Source organism: Oncorhynchus gorbuscha, linkage group LG13 (genome assembly GCF_021184085.1).
Source record: "Oncorhynchus gorbuscha isolate QuinsamMale2020 ecotype Even-year linkage group LG13, OgorEven_v1.0, whole genome shotgun sequence".
In the NCBI taxonomy this organism is placed as follows: domain Eukaryota; kingdom Metazoa; phylum Chordata; class Actinopteri; order Salmoniformes; family Salmonidae; genus Oncorhynchus; species Oncorhynchus gorbuscha.
The window spans coordinates 63,823,986-63,841,209 of record NC_060185.1 but is presented as its reverse complement, the minus strand read 5'-3'; the positions used below and the strand labels follow the sequence as shown (position 1 = coordinate 63,841,209).

The window sequence follows — 17,224 nt, the reverse complement described above, 5'->3', positions numbered from 1 at the left end:
ATAAAACAGCACGTCACGGCACAACACAGACTGTGGAGAGACACCCACACACACACACACAAACACTCACACTACACACACACACACACACACAAACACACACTGTAATGTTGTGGTATTGTGGATTTTATATCGACCCCATTTGGGTCCCGCTTTAAATTACGTTCAGCTCATAAAGGCGTCATAAAGCCTTCCTAATGCCTTCATAAGCACCACATAAATGTGTTACAAAGTTTCTATAACCTGATGTCATGAGTTGTACAGGATTCATAAATGTGGCATAACTGTGTGACATAACCCACTAGGTTGAATATGATATAAACATGTGCTTTCTAGAAGGTGACATGTTGGGTTGACATGAAGGTGACATGACGGTCTGGTGGACCAACACATTAACCTTGGCCTTCATAGGTCAGGGTCAGGTTTAAAATCACATTTTAAGAAGATCAAATTGTGGAAATAGGTCGGATTTAGCCATAAGTATGACTTTTTTAATGTGTTAACCCTCCTGTTGTGTTCGTTTCATGTTAATTAATTCTGTGCTCCCAATGACCGCCCCATGACTGCCCCATTATTGCTGATTATAAATCCATAATACTACACATATTATCGCCTAATGTTGTGTTAGATCTTTTTATCAACTTAAGTTCTTGTGAACATTACAAAGTTTTGAACTTCTATTTGTGATTAATGGCCTGTAGGTCTCATTGACCTGAGCTCATACAACTAGTTTTTGAGTAAGAAAAGTATAATGTATGGATTATTTTGACTATAACAAATACTCAGATGAAACATATTGTGCTATTTATCACAGACTACTTTGTGTCAAAGTTTAACAAGGTCTCTCTCCTCCTCACCAGTGTCATGATCAAGGATATGATCAAGAGCCTCACATACAGTATATTGTTTGGTCATTGTGCTGCCACAGAATGAACTGAGAAGAAGGCCTCAAAAAGCTTTATATACCAGAGCTGCGAGAAAAGTTCTATATATTATTGAAACAATGTTGCGATTGTTTGTGAGAATGCCAGCAGGTGTTGTTCCTGTAGGGGAAAGATTATATTGGGGAAAGGTTCCCATGGGGGTTGCCATGGAAGCCAAGAAGGGGTGTGTGTGTGTGTGTGTGTGTGTGTGTGTGTGTGTGTGTGTGTGTGTGTGTGTGTGTGTGTGTGTGTGTGTGTGTGTGTGTGTGTGTGTGTGTGTGTGTGTGTGTGTGTGTGTGTGTGTGTGTGTGTGTGTGTGTGTGTGTGTGTGCTCAAACACACATGTATGCAGGGGTCTGGGAGAGGAAGTGTGTCCATCTGATGAATGGGCATGTGCCTGAACTCAATTTTGTACACTAATTGTAGTCTCACCCATTCATTTCTAATGACCAGTCAAATGACCAGGAACACAACAGATGTACAAAAGTTAAATAACACACCCAAAATGTAATGAAAGTCATCAAAATGTATTTTATGTGTTCAGATGCCCTGTGTGGACAAAGTCATGGAACCTTATGACAATCAGATTAAATTAACAACATTTTTCAGAGAGAGAACTTGTAAATCGGTCCAATTCGACCGGAACACAGCAGGAGGGTTAACTAGTGATGATGACAAATACTTTACAAATACTGCATGTTGGTTCCAATCTTAAAAGTAACAACAAAGTTAGCAAGTATGTTAGGAAATATCTTTGCCCCACCATTTGGATGAGGGCATTTACATATGTGCTGCACTATAAACTCTAAATGGGGAGATGGGAAACACCATTTGATTCATATTATTATATTCCACTTTCATTTACAAATCTCATGACTTGATTATGAGACGTGGCTGTATCTAGGGGAGTTTTATTTAGCTCAGCCCATTAGCTAGCTAAATTTTGGCTATCTAGCAATTGCTGTGTAGTCACCGAAATTATTTGAAAGAATGACTGAGGTAGCTACAGTATGTAATCTAACTCAACACAACTACTACAAACTCATTTAAATTAACATAAATGTTAACTTGTTTTTCGCTTTCCAGGGGCACCACAATTGGGCATTTGATTTGCAAACTCATCACATTAACAGCATCTTGTCACCAACAATTAAAAAAAGTACTTCCGGGTCACAGAATTTCAGAAATTTCCAAAATAAAAGTCCTCCACATAATAGTATAAAAGTATCAACAACATGTATTTATTAATTATATGAAAAAACATTGTCTAAACATTAACAATGATTCATATTTGTTCAAATTTAAGTGACATTTGCATTAAATTGGGTTTTTAAATGCCCCCAGTGCGAATCACTATGTGTAATACATATTGGCTTATAGAACAAAAACTATTTTGGGTGCCGCAATAAAATTACTGTAGTGAGTTCTCAGTGAGGTCTGTAGAATATAAATGTCGAGGCCTTTTACTCCAGCCATTCAATTGGTGGCCAGAATGTGAGTACATAATCATCACATGTGCGATTACTGTGCTACAGTAAACCCTCAAACCAAACAACAGTGAATTAACCTGCTTGGGAGAGGGGGCAGCATTTTCACGTTTTGATGAAAAGCGTGCCCAGAGTACACTGCCTGCTACTCAGTCCCAGTTGCTATTATATGCATATTATTAATATATTTGGATTGAAACCACTCTGATGTTTCTAAAACTTTGAATGATGTCTGTGAGTATAACAGAACTCATATGGCAGGTGAAAACCTGAGAGAAATCCAACCAGGAAGTGGGAAATCTGAGGTTTGTAGTTTTTCAACTCTTGGCCTATCGAAAACACTGTGTCTATGGGGTCAAATTGCACTTCCTAAGGCTTCCACTAGATGTCAACAGTCTTTAGAACCTTGTTTGATGCTTCTACTGTGAAGGAGGGTGGAATGGGAGCTGAATGAGTCAGTGGTCTGGCAGAGTGCCACGAGCTGGTGACGCACATTCACGTGAGAGTTAGCTTGAGTTCCATTGCATTTCTGAAGACAAAGGAATTCTCCGGTTGGAACATTATTGAAGATTTATGTTAAAAACATCCTAAAGATTGATTCTATACTTCGTTTGACATGTTTCTACGGACTGTAATGGAACCTTATGACTTTTTGTCTGCTCGTGCGTCATAAATTTGGATTACTGGGCTGAACGCGTTAACAACAAGGAGGTATTTGGACATAAAGATGAACTTTATCGAACAAATCAAACATTTATTGTGGAACTGGGATTCCTGGGAGTGCATTCTGATGAAGATCATCAAAGGTAATGCTATTTCTGACTTCTGTTGACTCCATGGTGGATATCTGTTTGGCTTGATTTGTCGTCTGAGCGGCGTACTCAGATTATTGCATGGTTTGCTTTTTCCGTAAAGTTTTTTTGAAATCTGACACAGCAGTTGCATTAAGGAGAAGTATATATTTAATTCTGTGAATAACACTTGTATCTTTTATCAATGTTCATTATGAGTATTTCTGTAAATTGATGTGGCTCTCTGCAAAATCACAGGATGTTTTGGAAGCAAAACATTACTGAACGCAACGCGCCAATGTAAACTGAGATTTTTGGATATAAATATGCACTTTATCGAACAGAACATACATGTATTGTGTAACATGATATCCTATGAGTGTCATCTGATGAAGAGCATCAAAGGTGATTAATTGTATCTATATTTCTGCTTTTTGACTCCTCTCTTTGGCTGGAAAAATGGCTGTGTGTTTTTGTGACTTGGCTCTGAGCTAACATAATCATATGTTGTGCTTTCGCTGTAAAGCCTTTTTGAAATCGGACACGATGGGTAGATTAACAAGAAGTTTATATTTCATTTGGTGTATCGCACTTGTTAATGTGTGTCACGCCCTGACCTTAGAGAGCTGTTTTATTTTTCTATTTGGTTAGGTCAGGGTGTGATTTTTGGTGGGCATTCTATGTTGTGTATTTCTTTGTTGGCCTGATATGGTTCCCAATCAGAGACAGCTGTTTATCGTTGTCTCTGATTGGGGATCATATTTTGGCAGCCCTTTTTCCCACTTTCTGGTGTGGGATCTTGTCTATGTATAGTTGCCTTAGTGCACATCAGTAGCTTCACGTTTCGTTTGGTTGTTTGTTGTTTTATTATGTGGAACTCTACTCATGGATGAGCCTTGGTCCGATCCTTTCGACGAATGTGACAGAAGATCCCACCAAAATAGGACCAAGCAGCATGTACAAGAGGAGTGGACTTGGTTGGAGATCCTGGATGGAAAAGGACCCTGGACGCAGGCCGGGGAGTATCGCCAAACTAAGGAGGAAATAGAGGCAGCGAAAGCGGAACGGCGACATTACGTGGAGTTATACAAACGAGGCAAGCACGGGGGGGGAGGCACACGGGGAGATTTGCAGAGTCACGGTTCAGACCTGAGCCAACTCCCCGTGCTTACCGTGGGGAGCGTGTGACCGGTCGGGCACCGTGTTATGCAGTGATGCACACCATGTCTCCAGTGTGCAGTCACAGCCCGGTGCGCTATATTCCAGCTCCCCGCATTGGTCGGGCTAGAGTGGGTATCCAGCCAGGGCGGATGGTGCCGGCTCAGCGCCCTTGGCCTCCAGTACGCCTCCTCGGACCAGGATATCCTGCGCCGGCTCTGCGCACTGTATCTCCGGTGTGTCTGCACAGCCCAGTGCGTCCTGTGCCAGCGTCCCGCACTTATTGAGCTAAAGTGAGCATCCAGCAAGGACGCTCCAGTCCTCCAGTGCGCCTCCACAGTCCAGTACGTCCTATGCCTCCTCCCCGCACTCGCCTTGAGGTGCGTGTCATCAGCCCAGTGCCACCTGTACCGGTCCCACGCATCAGGCCTCCAGTGCGCGTCCAAAATCCAAAGCTTCCGGTGACATTTCTCAGTCCAGAGCTTCCGGCGACAGTTCCCAGTCCAGAGCTTCCGGCGACAGTTCCCAGTCCAGAGCTTCCGGCAACAGTTCCCAGTCCAGAGCTTCCGGCGACAGTTCCCAGTCCAGAGCTTCCGGCGACAGTTCCCAGTCCAGAGCTTTCCCGGCAACAGTTCCCAGTTCAGAGCTTTCCTGGTGACAGTTCTCAGTCCGGAGCTTCCGGCGATGTTTCACAGTCCGGAACCTCCAAAGACGGTCCACAGACCGGAACCTCCAAAGACGGTCCACAGTCCAGAACCTCTAACTACGGTCCACAGTCCTGAACCTCCAAAGACGGTCCACAGTTCGGAACCTCCAAAGACAGTCCACAGTCCGGAACCTCCAAAGACGGTCCACAGACCGGAACCTCCAAAGACGGTCCACAGTCCGGAACCTCCAAAGACGGTCCACAGTTCGGAACCTCCAAAGACAGTCCACAGTCCGGAACCTCTAACTACCTCTAACTACTATTGTTGTGAACACAGAACATGAAATGTTACATAAATGGGGGAAATCCGAAACCTGGAAAAACAAAACAGAATGGAATTTGGATGGGTTTTTAGAGGGATTTTAAAAAGCCTCACCAATGCATTTTGGGGGAAGTTGAGGTCAGGTCCAATATTGACTATGCACCAAAGAGGGAAAGAAGTTGGGTCATTCTAGAAATGTTTTAATGATACAATATATAACATTTAGCAGATGCTTTTATCCAAAGCGACTTAGTCATGCGTGAATACATTTTTATGGGTGGTCCCGGGAATCGACCCAATATCCTGGCATTGTAATGCTCTACCAAGATGCATGACAGGGTTAGAAATGCTTTGTGAAGCCTCAATTTAATGACTTATAAGGCATTTATCAAGCAGTGCTTATGCCACCCTTTATAAAGCACAGGTTTATGTCATATTTGACATAGTGGGTTATGTCACATTTGACATTCGTTGTTATGTCACACAGTTATGCCACATTTATGAACCCTTTATAAAGCATGACATATGGTTACAGATGATTTGTAACACATTAATGTAGTCTTTATGAAGCCTTTATGTCATTTAAAGCGGAACCTAAATGGGGTCATAATAGCATAATAATGTCTTTGGCTTTGTGTTTGGCTGTGATGTAATTGTTTTAACCCTGTTTGGACCCAAGGAAGAGTAGATGCCAGGCGAGCCTAGTAAATATAAAAAACTAAATATCAATTAACGTGGCAAATGCGCCAAAATTATTTTCTGTACGCGGTCTCTTGTTTGATTTTAGTTTTTTTTCACAGTGAGCTTTATTTGGCCATTTGACTTGTTTTGGTTAGCCAAGTTGGCTCGTGAGTTTTAGCTCGCTAGCTAAGCCTAGCCTACACAGTGATAACTACTGTTTACTGCACATGGTATCAGTGTGGAATGACACATGCCAGAACCTGTCCATTATTTTCTAATTGCATGTTTTGGCCAGTGCTTGGAATGAAATAGGTCACGGTACTCATTGTGGGTGCTGTTACTGTTTATATTTATGTGCAGGAACTCTACAATACTTTTGAGCTAATATTCTATAGGAAGTGCAGGGACTCAAGCTGAATAAAATTTCAGGTGCCGGTAAGCAGTTCCCGTGAGCTACTGCCCAAATCAAGTACTGTGTTTAGGTATTTAAAAAATAATATCTAAGAATATCCTGTTTGGAACACTGACAAGTAGAGAATAATAATAAAAAAGAACTCAACCTGATTTGGATGGCCTGGGCCAACCAGGCCCATTCATGCATACGAGTGCCTCTCTTTATCTCTGACACAGTCTCTCTCTCTCTCTCCCTCACTACACACTCTCCCTCCCTTCCATCCTTTCTCTCTCTAGGGGCCTATATTCCACGCTGTTCTGAGGAGGGTTACTTTAAGTCAACCCAGTGTCATGGCAGTACTGGACAGTGTTGGTGTGTGGACAAATACGGCAACGAGATCGCCGGCTCCAGAAAACAGGGCAACCCCACCTGTGGTAAAGCCCATCAGTCCACACACACGCACACACACACACACACACACACACACACACACACACACACACACACACACACACACACGCACACGCACACGCACACGCACACACACACGCACACGCACACGCACACACACACACAACCAACACACAATGATGTACATAAGCACATATAACCAATATTCGTACTCTATGTACCAGAGCTGGCTTCAAATACTATTTTGAATCATTCCAAATCCGTAATATGTGTTTGATTGAGCTTGCCTGCACCAAACTGAAGATCTCGCCGAAACTGGCACTCCAGGCAGGCTAGAGCAAATGCTCAAAGTATTCGAAAGATTTCACATAGTATGTGAACCCAACATAACTTTTCCAACACTTTTCCACACACACACACACCTCCAGCATTCTCTTTACAATGTGTCCCATCTGTCTCTATGAGTGTGCTCTGTGATACAGGTGTTGCTGTGCATGTGTTATCTAGGTGTAATCTGGGGTGCTGGAGGCAGTGAGTTCGCTGAGTCTTTCTTTAAAGATACCACTGAAGCATGCGGGGAATCTCAATGACAAGGTCTCTGTTCTGTTAGAGACTTTTTACGGCGCAAATGTGTCTCCCCTGAAAAAAGACTCCCCAGGCCTTTTGGAGGAACAGACGATGCCTTTGTCATGTTGTTGTTGTTTGTGGAGTGTGTTGGGCATTTGCATGTACTCCTATCTCTGAAGCGTAGTTCCATTTTACAAGGAGACTAATCTGCTGTGACAATTGCCAGACTGAACGTTGGTGTGGTAAACCCTGCTGCTAATAGAAGCTGTGTAATCACCCAGACAGACCTGAGAACAGCCTGTGAAGTCTTATCTATCTATAGCTGAATGCCTCTGGCTACCTCTGATTCGCTGCTCATGTGTTTGGGATTCAACAGTGTTCCTTTGAAAGGTTTCATGCTTTGAGATGGTGAGCTGGGATAAAGTAGAGCTCAGGCTCACACGGACCACTGGAGGAAGAGGACGTTATTTACACTCATCGTGCATTGTGCTGTCGGAATAGCGCGTCTCGATTAAAGGAAGCTGTATGTGGATTGGTTTGTTTGTCAGTCTGGCTGTAGGTCTGGCTGCCAGTCTGTCTGCCTTTCTCAGCCGTATGTTGTCTCTCTTTCTCTGTCTTTCAGTTTCTGACTCTCTGCGCCTGCCTACCTGTCTCTCTTTGTTACCCATCTGTCTGTCTCAATATCTAACCTGTCTATCTCCCTGTCTCTGTGTAGAGGAGGATCAAGAGACCTCGGGGGATTTTGGCAGCGGGGGTGGCGTCCTTCTCCTTGACGACCAGGAGGAGGAGCCACCTCGGAGTGGGAGGAGCCGGCAGAAGCAGAGGCGGGGCCGGATCCATCCCAGAGGGGCCATCGAGGATGACGAGGACGAGGAAGATGACAAAGATGATGAGATTGGCTACGTCTGGTAGCTCTGCCCCCACCTGCTCTCCCATCAACCAACCAGGGACTCCCGTTAACTCTGCACAGACCTGAAGCCATTCCAGCGTCTCCTTCGTCCCGCCCCTGCCCCTCAGCATCAGTCCATGTCCAACTGACTTTTCCTTCCTCTTGTTCACAACTTCATTGAAGCTTTCTCTTCGTTAATCCCGTCCTACTCAACCTTCATATAATGTGTCCACCTTCTACTCTCCTTCAGATAATGGAGACCTATTCAATTCAAACAAAGACTCTTTTCTTGTGTTACCCTCTACTTCAACTGTCCCCAAACCCTTCCATTTTTGACTGACACCGATTGCTACAGCCTCGTTCTCTCTCTCTCTCTCTTGCTCTCTCATCTCCCCTTTCTCTCTCTTTATCTGCCTGTGTTTCTGGGAGTTTCGTGTCTGTCTGAGGCCATAGACACATTGATGTAAATACCTTCACAACAGGAAGGCGAGATTCTACAGTATGTTCCGTTCCCTGGCCCTTCTGTCAGAGGCTGTTCTCCTGTTTGTGTTCCACTCGCGTCCTCCCTCCTCATGTTCTAGACAACCATATTCTGGGGTTCCAGAATATTCTATAGGCTCTTTGCTTGAGAATATTGTTCTGGCTGTTATTGAATGTTCCAGGGTGTCCTAGAATCAGCAAGAGTGATTGTGGTTTTTTGCATGTTCCCCTTCTACGCCCCTGCTGAAGACATGTTTGGGTAGCCAGATATGTAACCCAGAGTATATTATTATTATTATTATAGAGTATACACATTTAGTTTGGTATATTTGGTGACAATGCCCACATTCGCTGCTGCAGCGCTCTCTTCTGTTGCAGTCTTATTGCCGTGCGAACCTCCTCTACTGTAGCTTTTAGAAGTTTAAAACGACATTGTGAGCCACTAACTGAATAGCAACCTCTATCTTCAGCTTGAAAGTTCAAGTTCAAGTTCAAGCTCAAGTTTTTCCATTCATTTGATTATTATTATTTATTTATTTTTAAACCGTTTTGTACTTTGGTTCAGGTGGAGACGAGCACTTTGTCTGTGGAATTTCAGATCAGAGAAATCCTACAAGGTACCCAGACCTTTTTCAAACCTCCACAAACCAGCCTGCAGCTTTTGAGACGGACACAAATATATTTTTCTTTCATTTTAACGGTTTGCTTTTATTTATTTTTATTTTCACTAAAAGCAGCAGGAGTTTAAAAATAATGTTTTACCATAATAGTTTTGTTTGTCGTAGAGTTTGATTTCTGTAGCCATTGGTTTGTATTGTTGACATAAGAAGTGAAATATTCTAGCTATAGTATAGCTTCTATTTTAAATGAGTTCCTGCTTTATTTCAGAATATTTTGGGTCGCAGTCAAGTGAGGTCAGTTATTGTAATGTATCTACCCCACGAACCCAGATGAGATAGGCGTAACCCATAAGACGGGCTTATGAACAATTATAAGCGTTACACTGGTACAGTATAAGCACACACACACAATGCTTAGTGACATTTCACTTTGATAATGACAGGCCTTCGAATGGTTGGACGCATATATTCACAGGTCTGAGCCGGGCACTATATGCTTCATTGGGCTTGTGATGCAGCGTAATGATACATTGCTTTTGCGTGCTTCGGCCAGTGGGAAGCGATCTTGAACAGATTTTTTATTCACGTGTGAGAGTCTGTTGTGATTGACACTTTGGTCCATATAGCACAAACAACAGCTCTACAGAATAGACGTCTGAGCTCTTCTACTCTTCAGCAACACTGATGTTTTCCAAGTGTAGTTCCAGGCAGGCACAGAGCTAATTAGAAAACAGTCTGTCACGACCAAAACCTGCTTGCTCACTTTACAAATCTCACGCTCTCGCTCTCTTTCTCTGCTACCTCTCTCACAGCCTTTTACTCCCCCCTCCCTCTCTCTCTCGCTCTTACACATCTTTACCTTCTTTCTTTCGCTTATTTTCCCTCTTTCTCTCGCTCCCTCTCCCCTCTCTCTCACTATCTCTCTCTGTGCTCTGTTTTTCACGCTGGTGGAATGCATGAGTGAGTTTTACAGCCGTGGCGCTCCTCTCGCTCCTCTCATTCATCCAATTTCCCTTATTTTGTTTTTTTATAGTTCGGAGTCGACACCCTTAGAGTAGGCCTTTCATCTCAGTCTTCTCCCAGAGGAGCCTGGGAAATCTGGGGACAGGAAGAGGAACACAGGGGATGAAAGTGATGCTTTTGGGTTCGGGGCTTTTTTTTTCTCCTTCCCTCAAATCTCTCTCCCTTTCTCTAATCCCCATCGTCCATTTTTGGTCTCTGTCCTTATTGCACTCCCTTTTCTCCCTTCTTCAGTCCACTCCTTATCCCTTTCTCTCATGCCCACACTCATATACAGTATATCTGTGTATTTACTAAAAACGGATGGGTGATTTCTCCCTCTGTCCATTAATCAATCGGTTGGTCCTTTCAGATCACGGCATTAACTCATCTAGTCACAACTGATCACTGCATCACAGTGACCTCTGACCCTGATATTGGTTGGTTGTTTGTTTATCACGTGAACAGCATGCATGATGACCCTTTTGTGTTTTGTCCCTGTGCATCTTCAACTCTGACGTCTCTGTGTGTATATCAGCCAGAGAGACAATAACCTCCCGCTAACACAATACACACACACACACACACACAGCCTGTAACATACTTGTAACACGTGTGTATTAAGTCATCTCTTGCTGTAGCAGTGTAAGGCCTCTTCTTTTGATTCTGCAATCAACCTGCCCTTGACCTTTGCCCTCTCATGATGTCATAACTGACCCTTGCCCTGTCCTGATGCCACTGCTGTCCCTCGCTTGCCTGGCCTGCTTGTGTACATAGCTGAGTAACCCTCCCTCTGTTTGGCCCAAGTCACTCAAACGTCTACAGAAGCGGAATTACATGCAATCCCAAGGTCCTTTGCTGTTGCTGAAATGTCCTCAGATACACACACGCACATACACTCCCCTACGTCTTTATTTGGACAGTGAAGCTAAAATGTTTAATTTGGCTCAATACTCGCTATTTGTATTTGACATCAAATGTTTTATATGTGGCGACAGTACAAAATGTCAATTTTACTGTTTAGAAATGGAAGTATGCTATGTATATAGCCCCCCCCCCCATTTGAAAATGTCAGAAGTATTTGGACAAATTCACTTATAGTGTATGAGATTTAGTAAAAAATGTTGTATTTGGTCCCATGTTACTAGCACTCAAGCTTGTGACACCCCAGGTTTGTAGTATGCATTTGGTTGTGTTTTGTGTTATGTTGTGCCCAATAGAAATGAATGGTAAATAATGTATTGTGTCATTTTGGAGTCACTTTTATTGTAAATAAGAAGAGAATATGTTTCTAAACACTTCTACATTAACGTGGATGCTACCGTGATTACGTATAATCATGAATGAATCACAAATAATGATGAGTGAGAAAGTTACAGGCGTAAATGTCATACCCCCCCCCCTCCAAAAAATGCTAACGTCCCCTGTTATTAGTAATGGAGGATAGCATGTGTTTGGTGGTATAATCTTTGTGCATATCAAGCTTTCTCTTTCATCATTATTCCCGTTGAATTTGTCCAAATACTTATGACACTTTTAAATGGAGGACTATATACATAAAGTATGTTCGTTTTTAAACAGTGAAACTGAAATGTATGAAAATACAGTCAAATAAAAGATGTCATTCTGTAATGTCGCCGCATATAACACATTTTATTTGAAATCCAAAATTATGGAATTGTCCAAATAAATATGTAGGGGAGTGTACGCGCGCACGCGCACACACACACACACACACACACACACACACACACACACACACACACACACACACACACACACACACACACACACACACACACACACACACACACACACACACACACACACACACACACACACACACGCACGATACAGTTTTACGATGCTCGTTCAAACACACACACACACACACGATACAGTTTTACGATGCTAGTTCAAACACACACATAAATGGCCATGTTTGCAAAAGTCTTCTTTGTTAACTCTATATATTTTTTACTTTGTAAAGAGAAAAAATGACTCATGTTAAAGGGTAATATATTGCCGTGTGAAGGCTCTGTGGCTTTGTCCAGTTGCAGACTGAGGTGTGTAAATCGATTGTCCTTAATGTAGCTAGACTCCAGAAGCTCTTTCCATAGAAGCATAGTGCAGTGAGTTTTAGAGTGTCTTATTTTCCCCCTTCTGAAGTTATAATGGAATGTTGATGTTATGGGCTGAAAATACCTTTATTTTATTGTAACAGTTCCACAATGTTTGTCTGAATAAATTTAAGTCTGTCCTGTCCTGTACCTTCTCTTTGTGTGTGTCTTATTTAAATGGTGTCATACAGTGCCTTCAGAAATTCACACCCCTTGACTTTTACCACATTTTGTTGTGTTACCGTCTGAATTTAAAATAGATTCAATTGAGATTTTGTGTCACTTTGTGTCTACACACAATACCCCATAATATCAAAGTGGAATTATGTTTTTAGATATTTTTACTTACGAATTAAACATTAAAAGCTGTAGGAATTTGCTTAACAAGTCACATAATAATTGCATGGACTCATTCTGTGTGCAATAAAACATGATTTTTGAATGACTACATTATCTCTGTACCCCCCCACACATGCAATTGTCTGTAATATCCCTCAGTCGAGCAGTGAATTTCAAACACAGATTCAACCACAAAGACCAGAGAGGTTTTCCAATGCCTTGCAAAGAAGGACACCTAATTGGTAGATGGGTAAAAAGAAAACATGCAGAGACTGAATATCCCTTTGAACATGGTGATTAATTACACTTCGGATGGTGTATTAATACACTGAGTCACACAAAGATTACAGGAGTCCTTCCTAACTTAGTTGCCAGAGAGGAAGGAAACCGCTCAGGGATTTCAACATGAAGCCAATGGTGACTTTAAAACAGTTACAAAGTTTAATGGATGTTATAAGAGAAAACTGACAGATGGATCAACAACATTGTAGTTAATCTTCAATACTAATCTCAATGACAGAGTGAAAAGAAGGAAGCCGCTACAGAATATGCTTCCTGTTTGCAATAAGGCACTAAAGTAAAACTGTAAAAAATGTGGCAAAGAAATTAGAGGTATGTCCTGAATACAAAGCACTATTTTGGTGCAAACAATAAAAGAAACAGAATAGAGCTAAGCACAGACAAAATCCTAGAGGAAAACCTGGTTCAGTCTGCTTTCCAATAGACCCTGGGAGAGAAATTCACCTTTCAGCAGGACAATAACCTAAAACACAAGGCCAAATATACACAGTAGTTGCTTACGACATTGAATGTTTACAAGTGACCTAGTTACATTTTTTACTTGTATTGGCTTAAAAATCTATGGCATGGACTTGAAAATTGCTGTCTCGCAATGATCCAACATCCAGCTTGACAGAGCTTGAATAATTTAAAAATAAATAAATGTGCAAACATTGTACAATCCAGGTGTGCAAAATTCCTAGAGACTTACCCAGAAAGACTCACAGCTGTAATCTCTGTTTCTGTATTTCATTTTTAACAAATGTGGCAAACATTTCTAAAAACATGATTCACTTTGTCATTATGGCGTATTGTGTGTAGATGGTTGGGTCAGGAATCCATTGTGAATTCAGGCTGTAACACAACAACATTTGGAATAAGTCAAGGGGTATGAATACTTTCTGAAGGCGCTGTAAACACACACACACACACGTACACACAGACATTCCTGCAGACATACCCAATCACAGCTGCATCGTCAAAATGAGTGTGCGTGTAGGCATGCATATGACACGTACTCACTCACTCAGTCCCTCACTCACCCGCTCACGCATACATGAGCCTCACATTTATGCCTATAACAAGTCCTATAGAGGTTTTCTGAGTTGTGTTATTGCATTCTGCATAGCTTATTCTTCCTCCAAAGGCAAATGGACTATATTGATGTGTCCCAGTGCCATCAGTCAAAGTTAACTCCCCTCATCAGACATGCCTTTGTCTTCATCTAACACGCTATATTAAATCTATTGATTTGATAATGTTCTTTTTGTACTCAATGTGATTCATGCAGCTGGAGGGAAATCAATTTCTCAGTCTCTTTCCCTCTCCATCTTGCTCCATCTCTTCTGTCCTCTACTTCCGATCATTCTATCTCTCTGAGTCTGTTATGATTGTGGCTTTGTCATAGTGATTTCTGACTTGGTTCGGGCTGTGATCTGTGGCTGATGGTGTGGATTGATATAGCTATGGATAGACACTACACATTCGGCACAGATCTAGGGTCAGTCTTCCCTTCTCAAATCCATTTGGGAAAACGCACAATACTGACCTTAGATCAATGTCTGAACCTAAAGTAATCTGGGCCGTGTCTCTTGTTCAGTGTACGTCATAGAAGCGGAAAACTTTCAAAATATGAGCCGCACCAAGACTAAACCGTCTTATCCAGAACTTTAATACTGATGCACACACAACCAATTCTCCCAGGAAGTTGGTTCTCAGAGAACTAATTATGCCATGGGCTGGGTGGATGCAGATGGTTTGAAATGGCTGAACGCTATTTGTTTCCTACTATTTCCCCTTCCAGACTCAAGCCAAACAAAGACACTCCAGAATCTCCGGGGATGCTTTCAGGATGATAGGAACATATGGTAATGTGTCTGCTGCTCCTGAGGGACTAGGCAGCAGGCGTTATCAACGAGAGGTGTTGAGATAGCATCAACCACTAGGCTAGGATTGACAGGGCATGTTGACAGTTGTCAAACCAGCCTCTCATGCAATTGTCATATTCATTAGCTGAGGGGGCTTGATTGTTCCTCCTAAATAAGACTTATTATTCATTGCTCTCTCTCTCTTTACTCTAATGTTAATACTCAGAAATAACTAATCTGCTGTTGCAGTACAGGAAGTTGTATTAGGGACGTGCTTGGTTGGTGAAAGGTAAAGGTTAACATAGCATAAAGGGCCCATTCTATATATTTAACTTCAACCTGCAACGTTAAGCAGTTTGGGCCTCTATATCCCCACTAAGCACACCAAACGGTTTCTGTACAAGTAACCAAACGGTTTCTGTGGACAGTAACACTCTAGAGATCCCTCATAGGTGAAAGGCGATTGGCTTTCACCCCATGTCACTCAGCGGTGGAGGCAGGCATTGTTTCCCTGGCTCCCAATTCCCTTTAGGAGTAACCCCCATGAAATCCATCATTAAGATAGACTGCATGTCCCATCTTCTTTAAATAGAGGTTATTGGGTTAATCCAGCGCGTTAATAAACTCTTAATAGCTCTACAGAGTGCGGACACGGAGAGGAGCAGGTACCTCCTCTCATCTCACCCCCTCTCATTGATATTTATGACGCTCCCTCTCTCCATTCCTGATTAATCCACTTGATATTTGGGTGCAGATCCGTAAATCTCCTGTCTGCCTCTGAGGAGGACGGAGAGAGGAGAAAGAGGGAGTGGCAGAGAGTGTGACAAGAATGTAGACTCAGAGATTAGATGGAAAACACACAGCAAAGCCCCGGCTATGGGCGCCCCAAATCTTAGCATTTCCTAGCAGAAGCAGCAGCAGCACACAAAAGATGCTAGCCAGACACTGCCAGATTTGCTCAAAAACACACACATGCGGCAGCTTAATAAGAAGATGTGTATTTAGCGGGGATGCTAGTTATTGAAGTGCTGACGATTATGATCCCCTCTCTGAATGTGGTGGAGAGAGACAGTGAGTCACAGATTAGCATGGGGAAAATAAAACTTCTGCTTAATTCCCTCGGAGGGGTTCAAAGGTTTTCCCTGGCTCTCTGAGAGCTGCGTCTTTACCCTCCAAATGGGACATGAAGTTGTCAGAGGGAGAAAAGAAAAAAAATTGCCAAGCATTAATGGGGCCCTTTTCTATAACGCCAGAGATTACGAGTCAAATAAATATCAAAGTCGTTCAAGATGTATTTGCACAGCTCCATTTACGCAGTCTTTGATCTTAAGAAAACTTGCTCTCACAGTCCCACATCAGAATTAGACGTTTGTCTATGTTTCTGAAACGTCAAATTTCGAAGGGTTTAAGGTTACGTTTAGGCATTAACTCAAAAATCTTAAGGTTCGGCATTAACTCCGAATGTTTAAGGTAAGGGTTAAAGTTTGAAAAACCTACCTGAAGGTAACAGCGCTCACTGTTGCCCCTAGTGGCCGGATCCCACGTCATCTCGGGATGTCCTCAGATATGGATGGACGTCGACTACTGACTTGTATCACAGGTGACCTGGTTGCTCCAGGCTTAATAAACCATGGTGATGGCAATTAGACTGAAGAACTAGCTATGGTTTCATAATTTGCTACATTGAAGCATCAGGTTTGTGTGATCTCCACCATTCAATGGGAAATTCTGAGTCAGAGTTATCAATATGGTTCCCCCTGAGCAATGATCCAAGGTCCGTTTTTGTGTTTGTCCTACTGATGGATAAGGCCAGGGCCTTTTCACTGGTAGAGCCATCTCTGTCTGCTCCAATGACTGGTACCGTGTATGTCTGCTCTCACAGTCTTCTGGGAATTGGGACTAAACTGAATCTGACATTAGTGACAGAGCAGGTGTGGCGTGTGGCACCCCCAAAGCAGCAGCCCTTCCCTTCTGTTCGGGTTGTGTCAAGCACAGTGACGCCCTTGAACACCACAACATCACTCTTTCCTTCCATCCTCCATCCCTCCATCACTCAGCCCCCCTCTAGCAGATTGCCACAGATGGAAAGTGGAGCAGAGCGGACCTGATGGCATCTGTGTGGGGTTGCTCTCGCCATAACCCTTCCACACGCACACACACACACACACACACACACACACACACACACACACACACACACACACACACACACACACACACACACACACACACACACACACACACACACAC

At 42.7% G+C, this 17,224-nt stretch overlaps 1 protein-coding gene across 2 annotated transcripts in view; it reads left to right on the top strand.

Annotated features, from left to right (window-relative positions):
* The window catches only part of LOC123993304 (testican-1-like), a 340,549-nt gene extending 327,911 nt beyond the window's left edge, over nt 1-12,638 (top strand). For both annotated transcript variants that reach the window (XM_046295310.1, XM_046295309.1), the window contains 2 exons: nt 6,699-6,836; nt 8,096-12,638. In XM_046295310.1, coding sequence (XP_046151266.1) covers nt 6,699-6,836; nt 8,096-8,292 — 335 coding nt within the window. In that variant the 3' untranslated portion in view covers nt 8,293-12,638. The remainder of the gene's footprint in view (nt 1-6,698; nt 6,837-8,095) is intronic.
* The last annotated feature ends 4,586 nt before the right edge of the window (nt 12,639-17,224 follow it).